The sequence below is a fragment of the Tachyglossus aculeatus genome, chromosome 18, assembly GCF_015852505.1.
Source record: "Tachyglossus aculeatus isolate mTacAcu1 chromosome 18, mTacAcu1.pri, whole genome shotgun sequence".
NCBI lineage: Eukaryota > Metazoa > Chordata > Mammalia > Monotremata > Tachyglossidae > Tachyglossus > Tachyglossus aculeatus.
Genome location: NC_052083.1, coordinates 19279263 through 19293582, shown reverse-complemented (window position 1 = coordinate 19293582; position 14320 = coordinate 19279263). Strand labels below are relative to the sequence as shown.

Sequence of the window (14320 nt, the reverse complement as noted above, 5' to 3'; positions counted from 1 at the left end):
TGAACTAGTAGTTGCCGACTGACAATGGACCGACTGAGGAAATAATCTTAACGGGGCCTGATTTTGCGTGATATAGTAACAGTGCTCTGCACACAGTAAGTGCTCAATAAATACGATTGAATGAGTGAATGATGCTGAGAGGCAGGGACCTAAGTTCTAGTCTCAGCTCTGCTTGCTTACTGGGTGTCCTTGGGCAAGCCGCTTAACCTCTCTGGTTCTCAGTTTCCACAACTGTAAAATGGGATAATAATGATAATTGTGGTGTTTGTTAAGCGCTTACTATGGGCCAGGCACTGTACTAAGCGCTAGACAAGATAGACTGTGAGCCCCGCGTAGGATAGGAGTGGTGTCTGATCTGATTTTCTTGTATCCAACAGCACTTATCACAATTAGCACTTATCAAATACCATCGTCACCATTAATCATTAATATACAGTTGTGTGTGGCTTCCAGCCCTCCTGTGAAATGCCAGTCATTTTCTCAAAGCAAGAACAGTAACCAGCTGCAAATAAGTTGTTTCAGTTTCACCAATCCGTTTTGATATAAGGAAAACAAAAAATGGTTTTAGTGAGGTAATTCCGAGCAGAAAATATTTTTACATGCTTCTTGGAACCTTGAACGGTAGTTCCCTCTTCTACACTCCATGCAGTCCTGAGCCCAACTGCAAAATGTCTCAGCTTTTGGATGGATCTATTAAGTCGTATTCAGGGATTTGTCTTGCAGTCGTGATCGGAAGGGGATTCCCTTAGAATTTGGATATGGAAAAGATGCCCACCCACTTGATTACGAGCCCCACTTGGGATAGGGTCTGTTTCCAACCTGATTATCTCAGATTTAACTCAGGCCTTACTATACCGCTTGGAACGTAGTAATTGCTTAACAATTGCCATCATTATTTAATAAGCAATAACTCCCCTGATTGCCTGACTAGGAAGCCCCACTGCTACTAGATTATCTATTATGCATGAATGGCCCATGAATTCATTTTCAATGCCAGACGGCTACATATAGCAGGGCATTCCTGTAACTACTGGAGCCCTGAGTTCGCACCGATGGGTAGTCTCAGTGCTAATTTTCCTTTCGTGTCCTAAACTCCATTAAAACACAAAGTCCAAGCGAAGTCGGTCCCCGCATTTTTTCAAGAGGTCATTTATGGTGGGCTTGGCATATTGTTTGGGACGCCAGGCAGGAAAAACAAAGCTGACTTGAGGTTTGCGTCAGTGTCACCTCAAACAAATAAGCAGGAGAGTACAATGGAATGATCTGACTGCACTTTGAACTATAAACCTGAAAGCAAGAGGAACATTAGGTCACTGGAATAGGCCGTATGTGGAAAGCCATGTGTGTTTGCCTCATGTGCTTTTGATTTGGCAGTTGGGAGGCCAGGTGATTCAGTCCAGGATGGAAAATACTGATTTAGAAGGTTTATCGGGAGTGGCAGGAGACTCAGTATATATTGACACAAAGGGAACAGAACGAAACAGGCCAAATGCCCATCCTTTGTTCTCCTGTTGATTTCTAGTATATATTCCACACTCAATCAGTCAGCAAACATTACTCACCCCACTCACTTATTTCTGTATTAGTTAATAAGAATAATAATAATAAAAAATTACAAGCGCTCTGCGCTATGACAGGATAAACTAGAGAGCAGATTTGTCAAACTTCAAACCCTGGGCCCACTTGCTGTGCCACCGAAGGGGGTCGGCAACCTTCGAAGGACAGCCAGACAGCAGTGACAACTGCGAAAAAGTTGGAGGAGAGAGAGATGCAGCCGAGACCGCCTTCTCCCGTTCTCCCGGTTACCTGATTCCTGCTCCCGATCGGAGGGGCCCGGACCATAGCTGCCGATGCCAGGAGCTCCTCAGCGGGATTTCTTGTGTTTAGGCCCTGGGAGTCGCCCCAGGCAAGCACCAGTCTGGAGCAGGAATTGGCTGTTGGCGAGACGTGCCGGGGAAAGGTGGTTTCAGTTGCATTTTTCTCTTTGCTGTTCCCAGTCAGCTAGCACAAGGATGAGTGAGTACGAGAGTGGGTGAAATGATGAGCGTGTGAATTTAGTTATCGGCATATTTGTCGAAAATGGTTTGTTTTGAATACATAGCTGAACATCCATTTTCGGTATTTCAGAGGTCAGTTTCTGCCCTCCAAAGAGAAACTTTCCGAATTAAACGTGGGGGAGGGACTGGCTAGTATCTAGTGATCGGTGACCTCATCTGTAAAATGGGGATGAAGACTGTGAGCCCCACGTGAGACAACCTGATTACCTTGTATCTACCCCAGCGCTTAGAACAGTGCTTGGCACGTGGTAAGCACTTAACAGATACCATCATTATTATCAGTTCTCTTTTAATTACCCAGCTAATTACAATGGTAGTAATAATAGATTTATTAAGTGCTTATTGTGTGCAGAACACTGGAAAGAATATTCAGGTGAGAATTACATATGGCTCCCGTATTTTGGGGGCTCACAATCTAACCCAGCACAGCTTCTAAGGCACATAATTTCCAGATTACATATGGTTCCCATATTTGGGGGACTCACAATCTAACCCAGCACAGCCTCTAAGGCACATCATTTCCAGTTATAATAACCCATATCTCTTAGTGTCTTCCTTCGCAAATCCTCTTCTCCATCTAACTCCCACATCACATTAGACAACACCACTATCCTCTATATCTCTTAGACCTGCAATCTCAGTATAATCTCTTACTCTTCCCTCTCTTTCAACTCCCCTGTTCAGTCTATCACTAAATCCCCTCGGTTTTTCCTCCACATTTCCAGGATCTACCCCTTCCTCTATAGTCAAATGTCGAAGCTTGATTCCATTAGTCCATTCCCTGATCTCCCTGACTCTGGTCTCTCCCCATTCCGTGCTTCACTCTACTGCCGGGATCATGGTTCTGTAACTTCAATCTGCACTCATTTATTCATTTAATCATATTTATTGAGCGCTTACTGTGTGCAGAGCACTGTACTAAGCACTTGGGAAGTACAAATCGGCAACATGTAAAGATGGTACACATCTCCCCACTCCTCAAAAGCCCTCAGAGTTTCCCATTACTCTCGGCATCAAGCAGAAACACTTGATCGTTTGTTTTAAGGTATTCAGTCAGCTCTCTCCCTCTTACTAATCTACTCCCTTCTCCCACCACATCCCAGCTCCCTCTCTTCATTCTTCTTAAGTTAACCTATTCATTGTGCCTTCCTCTCACTTCTTTCATCATCGGTCGTTTGCTCTCACTCTCCCTCTTTTCCCTTCACTTCCTCCAGACCTTAGAACTCGCCCTCTCCAAAGCCGTTCCAAAATGTCACCCCCTCCAGGAAACTTAACCTGATTAATTGCTCTTACCCCACAGTTTTATCCCCCAGCTAGGACCTCAGCACTTCTGTGACTCCTGCGTAATTTGTGCCGTCTATGAACGTTTGTATTTGTGTACTCACTACTACCTGTAGCATTTTGGATATTATTAGCTTAGATATATTCTGTTTTTTAGCACTTACAAATCTGCACTTACACTTCTTTCTCCTTCATGACTGTAAATTATTTTAGTGTCTGTCTGCCCCACTAGATTGTAAGGTCCTGAAGGGTAGGATTCATTTCTTCTTATTCTGTTATAAACTCCCCAACACTTAGTTCAGAAACCTACACACAGTAGGAACTCAAATACTATTGTTTGATTGATATATAACTTGACTATATATATATTCATTGATATATCATTGATATAGCATTGATTATATTAATATAAGGAGCAGCACGGCTCAGTGAAAAACAGCCCGGGCTTTGGAGTCAGAGGTCATGGGTTCAAATTCCAGCTCTGCCAGTTGTCAGCTGTGTGACTTTGGGCAAGTCACTTCACTTCTCTGTGCCTCAGTTCCCTCATCTGTAAAATAGGGATGAAGACTGTGAGCCCCCCATGGGACAACCTGATCACCCCGTAACCACCCTAGTGCTTAAAACAGTGCTTTGCACATAGTAAGCGCTTAATAAATGCCATCACTATTATTATTGACTGAATGGAAAATTTGATTTCAGGTTTTAAGGTATGCTCTTTTTAGACAAGGTTTTATGTTTCATCGGACTTCTGGGCACACATTCTTACTAGCATAATCAGAACCTCAGTGATGGATGGTTTCTGGTGAAGATGATGGTTGATGGCTTTTTAGAGCTCTTAACAACACCTAAACATCTAGAGAGTTGGAGAACCTGGGCACTCCGCTCTGCCATATGTCTGCTGTGTGACTGGCAAGTCACTGAACTTCTCTGTGCCTCAGTTTCCTAATCTGTAAAATGGAGATTAAACACCTGCTCTCCCTCCCATTTAGACTCCCAGTCCTGTATGGGACCAGAATTGTGTCTGACCCTATTATCTTGTAACTACCCCAGTACTTAGTGCACTGCTTTCAGTGACAGTTCCAAAGAAAATATATTTTTCAAGGGACTTTTTCCCCTGGCCTCAAAAAATTCAGTTGGCATAAATTCACAAACAGATTTGGGCAGTGATTCAGTGATAGCTAAAATGCCAATAAGCTGGCCAGCCATAATTGTTGGAAAACAGGGATGAAATGTGTTACTATTCGAGGAGCAAGATTGTAGGACTGCTCAGGAGATGTTGAATTGAAACAGAGAAGAAAGGATCCAGTAGAGACCCGAGTGGTACCAAGATGCCCAGAGTACCCACGTATCTGGGTGTTTTTTTCAGACTGTTTAAAGTGTCTAAACCCAAAGCACGTGCATCCTGAGGACTGGTACTTAGAGTGAGTCAAAACCACCCTGATGTTTTTCAAGTGTAAAGCAACAATACTATTATTTTGTACCTAGGAAAAGAAGTCTATTCATTTCCAACTGAGTACACTGGCTGATTTTGCAATCGAGATGTTTGATGTCCTTGACGAAATCAATTATCAGTCTTATAATGACTTTGTCCTCCGTGTGGGTAAGTCACAAAAACGTCACCTTTACTTATGAACTTTGTGCCGCTTTGCCAACTTTCCTCAATATTCCAGACCGGCAGAAATGTCTACAGTTTTACGCTCTTGGTGCTGCCTTTCTTCCTTCTCTTGTTTCTCTCCTGTCACTGTCCTTGTCATTGCAGCTACAGAGTCCCACCCTCAAGTCCAGCTCCTGTTGAAGTTGAATGTTCTTTGAAGGATCTGACAATTCTCCTCTCTCCCTCAACTCCCCTCAAAACTCCAGGTTCTCAGGAACCAGCCTTCCTGCTCCCGGTCTCCAGTCTTCCTCTCTGCATATTCTTCTTCTTTATTCTTTTCCTTGGCTAACATTCTGGGAGCTTCGTTTTGAGTCAGAGCTCTCCTAAGAGACTCTGCTTTATCTGTCTGTCTATATATACAAACTCACACACACACAAGCATGTGTATTTTGGATTCTAGTCTCTTTCAGAGGACTAGGGAGCCACACAATGTATCACTCCGACAGTTACATTTACTAGTTCTCTTCTCTTGGGCAAGTCACTTCACTTCTCTGTGACTCAGGTTTCCTCATCTGTAAAATGGGGATTGATACTGTGAGCCCCAGGTGGGAGCGGAACTGTGTCCAATGTGTACAATGCCAGGCACGTAGTAAGTGCTTAACAAATACTACAATTATTATTATTATTAGTGTTCTCTTGTCCTACAATGGCAGCTTGGAGTAAGACTGGTGAAAATCGGATCAATCTCGGCAAAGATTTGCAGGCAAGAATATTTCGAAGGCAAATTTCCACAGTGATTTTGTATTGCAACGTTTTGGTTTTAGTTCCCTTTTTTCCAGGAGTCTCATAAACCTCCAAATGTCCCAAACTAGAACCGCTAGACGCTTCTCCAGTTCCAAAGTCTGACAGGGAATTTGGCTTGAGGAAAATTGAGGCAAATTCATTTAGATTGTGACTTGAATTATTTCACTATTTTGACTATACTAAAGATATGGAGATCATATAAGCTCAATTTTAAAATGGCATCAGAATTTCACTGAGAAAAATACTATATGGCCTGAGATCCAGACTAAGTGAAAGAAGAAATGTGATGTTGTTTCTCTTGGTTTAAAATATAAATATCTCACTCTGTGTCATAGGGTCAGAGGAGATGCACAAGATTGACCCACATAAAAACCCAGTTTGACTGGTTTGAAGGCAACTTAAGCCTTTTGGCTGTTATTATTTAGAACAAAATGTATTGTCCAGGAACAGTGTGTTGACCCTCACAAAAGTTATGAAGTCATTCTCCATAGAAGCAGTGTGGCTTAATGGAAAGACCATGGTCTTGGGAGTCCAAGGATGTGGGTTCTAATCCCAGCTTCGCCACTTACCTGCTGTGTGATCTTCGGCAAGTCACTTAACTCCTCTGTGCCTCAGTTACCTTATATGTAAAATGGAGATTAAGGCTGTGAGCCCCATGTGGGACAACCTGATTACCTTATATCTACCCCAGTGCTTAGAACAGTGCTTGGCACATAGTAAGCTCTTAGTAAAGTGCTCTGCACACAGTAAGTGCTCAATAAATATGATTGTATGAAGGAATGAGTGAAGCGCTTAACAAATGCCATAATTATTGTTATTATTGTTATTATGTGGTCTAATTGCCTATAGATAACTGATAGGCCTGAAAATTGATAGAGTCTTCACTGTGGCTCTCCAAAATACACTGTTTGAGTTCTTTCAGGGAAATAGTCAACCAATCAATCCTATTTATTGAGTGCTCACTATACGCAGAGCACTGTACTAAGCGGTTGGGAGAGTACAGTAGAATAGAGTTGGTAGTCATGTTTCCTGCCCATGACGAATATACTGTCTAGAGAAAGCAAAGTTTATGGGGCTTCATAATATAATAATAATGATAATAATAATGGCATTTATTAAGCGCTTACTATGTGCCAAGCACTGTTCTAAGCGCTGGGGAGGTTACAAGGTGATCAGGTTGTCCCCGGGGGGGCTCACAATCTTAATCCCCATTTTCCAGATGAGGTAACTGAGGCACAGAGAAGTTAGGTGACTTGCCCAAAGTCACACAGCTAACAATTGGCAGAGCCAGGATTTGAACCCACGACCTCTGACTCCACAGGCCCTGCTCTTTCCATTGAGCCACACTGCTTCAATGGTACAATGAAATATCAAGTCAAGTTAATATCAAATCCAGCTTAATTCTTCACGGACACATATTTGTTACTCTGTAGAGAATCTTCACTCAAGAAATAAGGACATTTTCCCGCAGGTTTTTGCCTAAAATTGCTTTAACCTAAGCAAACCCATGTTTTTCTAGCTTGAAGAATTTGGTGCCGCACATAAGCCTTATATATAACAAACACCAACGACAACCATGGCAGCAACCCAGCCCGTCCCAAGCTTTTAAAAGTACTTTCCCTGGGTGAGTTAGTAATATTGAGCCCTGATTTTCAGCTCAAGCAGGGAGGGGGGCCAGGCTCAACTATTTTTCCCAGAGAAAGAGAATATTCCCATCCACTCACCTACACGTCAGAGTTCATGCCACGTGAATGCAAAACCCTCTGACGTATTCCCAAGTGGATGTGGATGGACGTGCCCAAGATTTATATTTTCTGATGTGTAGAGCTTTGGCTACAATGCCTCTACTAAAAACAGGCTTACTGGTGATCAACATCCTGAATCTAAAGACTCAGATGTGAATGGAGACAAGCATTAATGTGAAGAATCTGGAAAAATGTTGCAGAAAAACCCACTCCAATCTGTGCCTGGAGAACAAGCGTTCTCACCATGCAGGGGCAAATGCCGCCCGTTATTTCTTAAAACATAATAACATTTTCAACTCTGGTGAAAATGTTTTACTCAGATAAAATCCAATCCATTTTCATTATATATTGAAGTATTGAACTGGTCACAGTTTTTTTCTTTTTTATCCTCATATTTTTTCTTCTTTTTCAGAAATTTCCTGTAGCTGTTTGGTTTTTTTCTTTCCTTTAGAGTGCTCTCATTCAGCAGTCACAGAGTTCTGCGTATATCTGTGTCTCTTTTCTGCCTCCACGTTATTACTCTCCAAGTTATATTCTAATCCCGGCTCTGCCACTTGTCTGCTGGGTGACCTTGGGCAAGTCACTTCACTTCTCTGTGCCTCAGTTACCCCTCAGTTCCCTCTCTGTAAAATGGGGATTAAGACTGTGAGCCCCCCGTGGGACAACTTGATCACCTTGTAACATCCCCAGCGCTTAGAACAGTGCTTTGCATATAGAAAGCACTTAATAAATGCCATCATCATTATTATTATTATTACTCTTCTCTATTCACCAGTGATCAAAATGTTTTATCTACTGCAGTCTCAAAACCTCCCCAACACATATCTTTGCAGTTTGAGAAAAAAAAGTAGAATAGTAATTAAACTCAATCCTCAATGATGCAGACGAAAATATCACTAGAGACAACTCAATGACAATTAAACAAAATTGCGGCCAACGCCCTGGCAGATTTGAAACTTGGACAACAATAAAATGATTCCCCCAAGCAGAAACACTCTCTCCAAAAGGAGTTAAGAAGCATCTTGCCATTCGCACTAGGCTTTTTCAATTTCTCACCCTCAAAGTCAGGACTCTCTCATTCTTTTTGACTTGCCAGCATGTTTGGGAATATAAAAAATGCTTTCTGAATTGATGAATCTCATTAGTAGTAGGATAAAAGAGTGATGAAAGGGGCTGTTACCTCCACAGCAGAAAAGGCCACCCCAGCAGGAATAGTTCCAGATTAGCTTCTCTACCTTTCTTTTAAACATCCCCCAGCCCAGAAGGATGGCACAGCTGATCTACTTCATTGCAAAACAGCAAGGAAAATTATAAAAATACAATTCTTAATTGAGAAGTCATTTGTCATGCTTGCCTTCTTTGGTTATTTTTAAAAGCTTCTATTGAGGTTACTAAAAAATAATTTTCTGTTTTTCAGGCATTAATGTTGGGCCAGTAGTGGCAGGAGTCATTGGTGCCCGAAGACCACAGTATGATATCTGGGGAAACACTGTAAATGTTGCCAGCAGAATGGATAGTACTGGAGTGCAGGGGAAAATTCAGGTGAGCCAATTCTTGGTAGTTCATACATGTGAAATGCTATCTGGGTCAGACCAGAAATTCTACCAGCCCTGAATTCTGTCCTTCATTGGTACCAAAGATGTTTAGAGTTTGGCCTCTATCCTCGTGCTTAGAAAAGAGCCTCTTACAATCCCAAACCTTTCCCCAGTAACCCTCACCTCCCAGGAATATGTCTAAACAGCTCATGATTCTTCTAAGGGAGGCTTTTGTGGCCTAGAAACTGATTCTCTGGAGAAGTCACTAATGCTGGGAAAAGTCCAGGGAAAACGTGGAAGAGGCCAACTATTCGTTCATTCATTCAATCGTATTAATTGAGCGCTTACTGTGTGCAGAGAACTGACTAAGCGCTTGGGAAGTACCAGCAGCTAGATGGCTAGAGACCATAACCACGATAATGGAAGAAACATTAGGAAGTTTGCAGATTATAGCAGAGGACAGGATGTTCTGGAGAAAGTATATCCTTGGAGTTGCTATGAATCGGAAACAACTCAACGGCACATAATAATAATGATAATGATAATAATAATAATAATAATAATAATAATAATAATAATAATACTAATAATAATAATAAAAGGAGCATGGGACTGAGAGTTGGAAGTCCAAGTCTTCTGCCACTAGTCTGCTGTATGAGCTTGGGCAGGCAGTTTTCCTCATTATGCCCTATTTCCTCATCTGTAAAGACTTTTTCTTTATCTGTCTCAGACTATGATCCCTGGTTGGGGCAGGGAGTGTTCCTGATCTGACCGTCTTCCATTTCCCCAGAATGTAGCAAACAGCTTGGCACTTAGTAATCATCAAATAAATACCCTAATTATTGTCTTACGCCGTTGAGCCATTTCCGACCCATAGCGACGCCATGGACACACTTCTCCCAGGACGCCCCACTCTCCATCTGCAATCATTCTGGTGGTGTATCCGTAGAGTTGTCTTGGTGAAAATACAGAAGTGGTTTACCATTGCCTCCTTCCGCGCGGTAAACTTGACTCTCCACCCTTGACTTTCTCTTGACGCCGCTGCCCGGCCCAGGTGAGTTTTGACTCATAGCAAATTGCCCTCCACTCGTTAGCCGCTGCCCAAGCTAGGAAGGGAATGTGTATGCACTCTGCTTGACTCTCCCTCCCGTAGCCGAAGCTGGTAGAGTATGGGAAACGCTCCAGGAACGACTCTGAGAGGGGCCCTAATTATTAGCATCCCTTTTTCCACTAATAGCTATCGTGGGTCTTTGAATTCATATAAACCAAGGATGGGCAATTATTTCCCTGGGCCATTTTCCACCTTTTGCGAACCTTATGCAGGTTGGTTGCCCATCCCAGTGAAGGGCAATGGGGGGTTTGGAAGATAGAAACAACTGCACATCTGCCTGTGCCCTAGGCCGACTCCTATGTGACTCCCAGATTGTCTCAAGTTTCACACATCATGTACGCCGACAAAAGCCCTGCATGCCCAGAGCAGCAGAAACATTCATTTATTGGAGGGGATTCAGAGAGAGAGAGAGAGAGAGAGAGAGAGAAGAACACACACCAGATTACTAAAAGGGAGGAGAAGGAAACCCTGCAGGACCGAACACGTTATTCATAATGAGTTTCTTAAATTAGCAGCTTCTAAAGCATCCTGGGGCAAGATAAGAACATCTGTCATTCATTCATTCATTCAATCATATTTATTGAGCGCTTACTGTGTGCAGAGCACTGCACTAAACCCTTGGGAAGTACAAGTTGGCAACATATTAAGACAGTTCCTACCCACCAACGGGCTCACAGTCTAGAAGGGGGAGACAGACAACAAAACAGAACACGTGGATAGGTGTCAAGTCATCAGAATAAATAGAAATAAAGCTAGATGCGCATCATTAACAAAAAAGATAGAATAGTAAATATGTACAAGTAAAATAAATAGAATAATAAATTCATTCATTCATTCAATCGTATTTATTGAGCGCTTACTGTGTGCAGAGCACTGTACTAAGCACTTGGGAAGTACAATTTGGCAACATATAGAGACAGTCCCTACCCAACAGTGGGCTCACAGTCTAGAAGGGGGAGACAGACAACAAAACAAAACATGTGGACAGGTGTCGTCATCAGAATAAATAGAAATAAAGCTAGATGTGCATCATTAACAAAATAAATACAATAGTAAATATGTACAAGAAACATAGAGTAATAAATTCATTCATTCATTCAATCGTATTTATTGAGCGCTTACTGTGTGCAGAGCACTGTACTAAGCACTTGGGAAGTACAAGTTGGCAACATATAGAGACGGTCCCTACCCAACAGCTGGCTCACAGTCTAGAAGGGGGAGACAGACAACAAAACAGGACAGTCATTCCCATTTTGCTTTTAAATGTTGCTTTTAAATTACTTACAACTAAAAAGTTCTTTTAAAACTCTAAGGTGATTGATCCCTGGAGAGCAAGCCAGAGGGGAGCTGGAAGGATCTAAACAGCGGCCGTCCCTTAGGTCTGGAAGCATGGAAGTGGGTGAACAGGGAACTTCCCCAGTGCTTTGAATCAATCAATCAATCAATCAATCATATTTATTGAGCACTTACTGTGTGCAGAGCACTGTACTAAGCGCTTGGGAAGTCCAAGTTGGCAACATATAGAGACAGTCCCTACCCAACAGTGGGCTCACAGTCTAAAAGGGGGAGACAGAGAACAAAACCAAACATACTAACTAAATAAAATAAATAGAATAGATATGTACAAGTAAAATAAATAAATAGAGTAATGAATATGTACAAACATATATACATATATACAGGTGCTGTGGGGAAGGGAAGGAGGTAAGATGAGCAGCGCTTTGCACATAGTAAGCACTTTATAAATTCCATTATTATTATTATCATTATTATTATTATTATTATTATTATTATTATTATTATCATCATTACTACATGTCTACGCAGTTGATAGGCACTATCCCTGATCACAAGGAACATATAGTCTACATGAGGCAGACAGACATGAAAAGAAATTACAGAAAGGGGAAATAGGAGAGTATAAAAATATCGTGGGGATGGGGTACTTTCCAATCCATACCCTTTCTGATTTTGTAGCTTTGACTTTTCCGCTTTGAAGACTTGTTAATATTGTCAGCTACTGCTAGTATAAAAGAAGCAGCGTGGCTCAGTGGAAAGAGCCCGGGCTTTGGAGTCAGAGGTCATGGGTTCAAATCCCGGCTCCTCCAATTGTCAGCTGTGTGACCTTGGGCAAGTCACTTAGCTTCTCTGGGCCTCAGTTCCCTCATCTGGAAAATGGGGATTAAGACTGTGAGCCCCCCGTGGGACAACCTGATCACCTTGTAACCTCCCCAGTGCTTTGCACATAGTAAGCACTTAATAAATGCCATAATTATTATTATTATTATTATTATTATTATTATAAAAGTTACTTCATCCCCATAGCAGTTTCAGTTGCCCTTCCCCTATCTTCTCCAATTCCATAACTCCATCATGACCTTTTTAAATTGGACTGATCAGGATTCCAGGTGTGGGTCTCTGATGGTTTTTCATAGGGATACAAAAATATGTTTTCTGCCCTGCTTATGATCGCATTCCTGAGAGTTCTTAGCATGTCACTGATTTCTTTTCTGAGTTGGAAACCTGTAAATGCCATACCTCTGTTACTGAACTCACCGAAGCGCAACATCATGTTCAAATCAAATCGTTGAATAATATTTATTGATCACTTACTGTGGGCAGAACACAACGTGGCTCAGTGGAAAGAGCACGGGCTTTGGAGTCACAGGTCAGGGGTTCAGATCCCGGCTCTGCCAATTGTTAGCTGTGTGATTTTTGCGCAAGTCACTTCACTTCTCTGTGCCTCAGTTACCTCATCTGTAAAATGGGGATTAAGACTGTGAGTCCCCCGTGGGACAACCTGATCACCTTCTAACCTCCCCAGCGCTTAGAACAGTGCTTTGCACATAGCACTTTAGAAATGCCGTTATTATTATTATTATTATTTGGAGCCACAGGTCATGGGTTCAAATCCTGGCTCCGTCAATTGTCAGCTGTGTGATTTTGGACAAGCCACTTCACTTCTCTGTGCCTCAGTTACCTCATCCGTAAAATGGGGATTAAGACTGTGAGCCCCCCGTGGGACAACCTGATCACCTTCTAACCTCCCTAGCACTGAGAACAGTGCTTTGCACATAGTAAGTGCTTAATAAATGCCATTATTTTTATTATTATTATTTTGAGTGACAGGTCATGGGTTCAAATCCTGACTCCATCAATTGTCAGCTGTGTGATTTGGGGCAAGCCACTTAACTTCTCTGTGCCTCAGTTACCTCACCTGTAAAATGGGGATTAAGACTGTGAGCCCCCAGTGGGACAACCTGATCACCTTCTAACCTCCCCATCGCTTAGAACAGTGCTTTACACATAGTAAGCACTTTATAAATGCCATTATTATTGTTATTACTACTAAGTGTCTAGGCAGTTGATAGGCACTATCCCTGATCACAAGGAACATATAGTCTACATGAGGCAGACAGACATGAAAATAAATTACAGAAAGGGGAAATAAGAGAGTATAAGAATACTTATGTAAGTATTGTGGGGATGGGGTACTTTCCGAAGCCTTAACACTAGCCTCTGATTAGCCTCGGCAGAAATACGAGATTGGTTACTGAAGGGGACGTGATAAGGAAAAGGAAAAGAGAGACAACACAGCCAATGACTAATTCATTTCAGCTCTAATGTTGTATCACAGGCCCAAGCTAAAAAAAGAAGATTGTCCTAGTTGACAGTGCAAATAATTTTACAACGAACTAATTAGCTTGACCCAAACCCATTCCTGAAGGGCAGCAGGGGCTTTGGAGTCAGAGGTCATGAGTTCGAATCCCGGCTCCACCACAAGTCTGCTGTGTGACCTTGGGCAAGTCACTTCACTTCTCTGAGCCTCAGTTCCCTCATCTGTAAAAATGGGGATTAAGACTGTGAGCCCCACGTGGGACAACTTGATCACACTGTATCCCCCCCGGCGCTTAGAACAGTGCTTTGCACATAGTAAGCGCTTAGCAAATGCCATTATTATTATTATTATTATTTGCATGTCTTGACATGCCCTAATTTAGCAGGTTTGGAAGAAAAGGGGATAAAGGCTCACCCATATATTTAGGACTTGTATATATGTATATATGGTTGTACACATTTATTACTCTATTTATTTATTTATTTATTTATTTTACTTGTACATTTCTATCCTACTTATTTTATTTTGTTGGTATGTTTGGTTCTGTTCTCTGTCTCCCCCTTTTAGACTGTGA

The 14320-nt window shown here is 42.0% G+C and overlaps 1 protein-coding gene across 1 annotated transcript in view; it reads left to right on the top strand.

The window, feature by feature from the left end:
- ADCY1 (adenylate cyclase 1) overlaps positions 1-14320 on the top strand; it is a 424494-nt gene that overhangs the window by 392284 nt on the left and 17890 nt on the right. Inside the window, exons 18-19 of the mRNA XM_038760089.1 lie at positions 4824-4938; positions 8899-9023. Of these exons, the coding sequence (XP_038616017.1) occupies positions 4824-4938; positions 8899-9023 (240 nt within the window). The remainder of the gene's footprint in view (positions 1-4823; positions 4939-8898; positions 9024-14320) is intronic.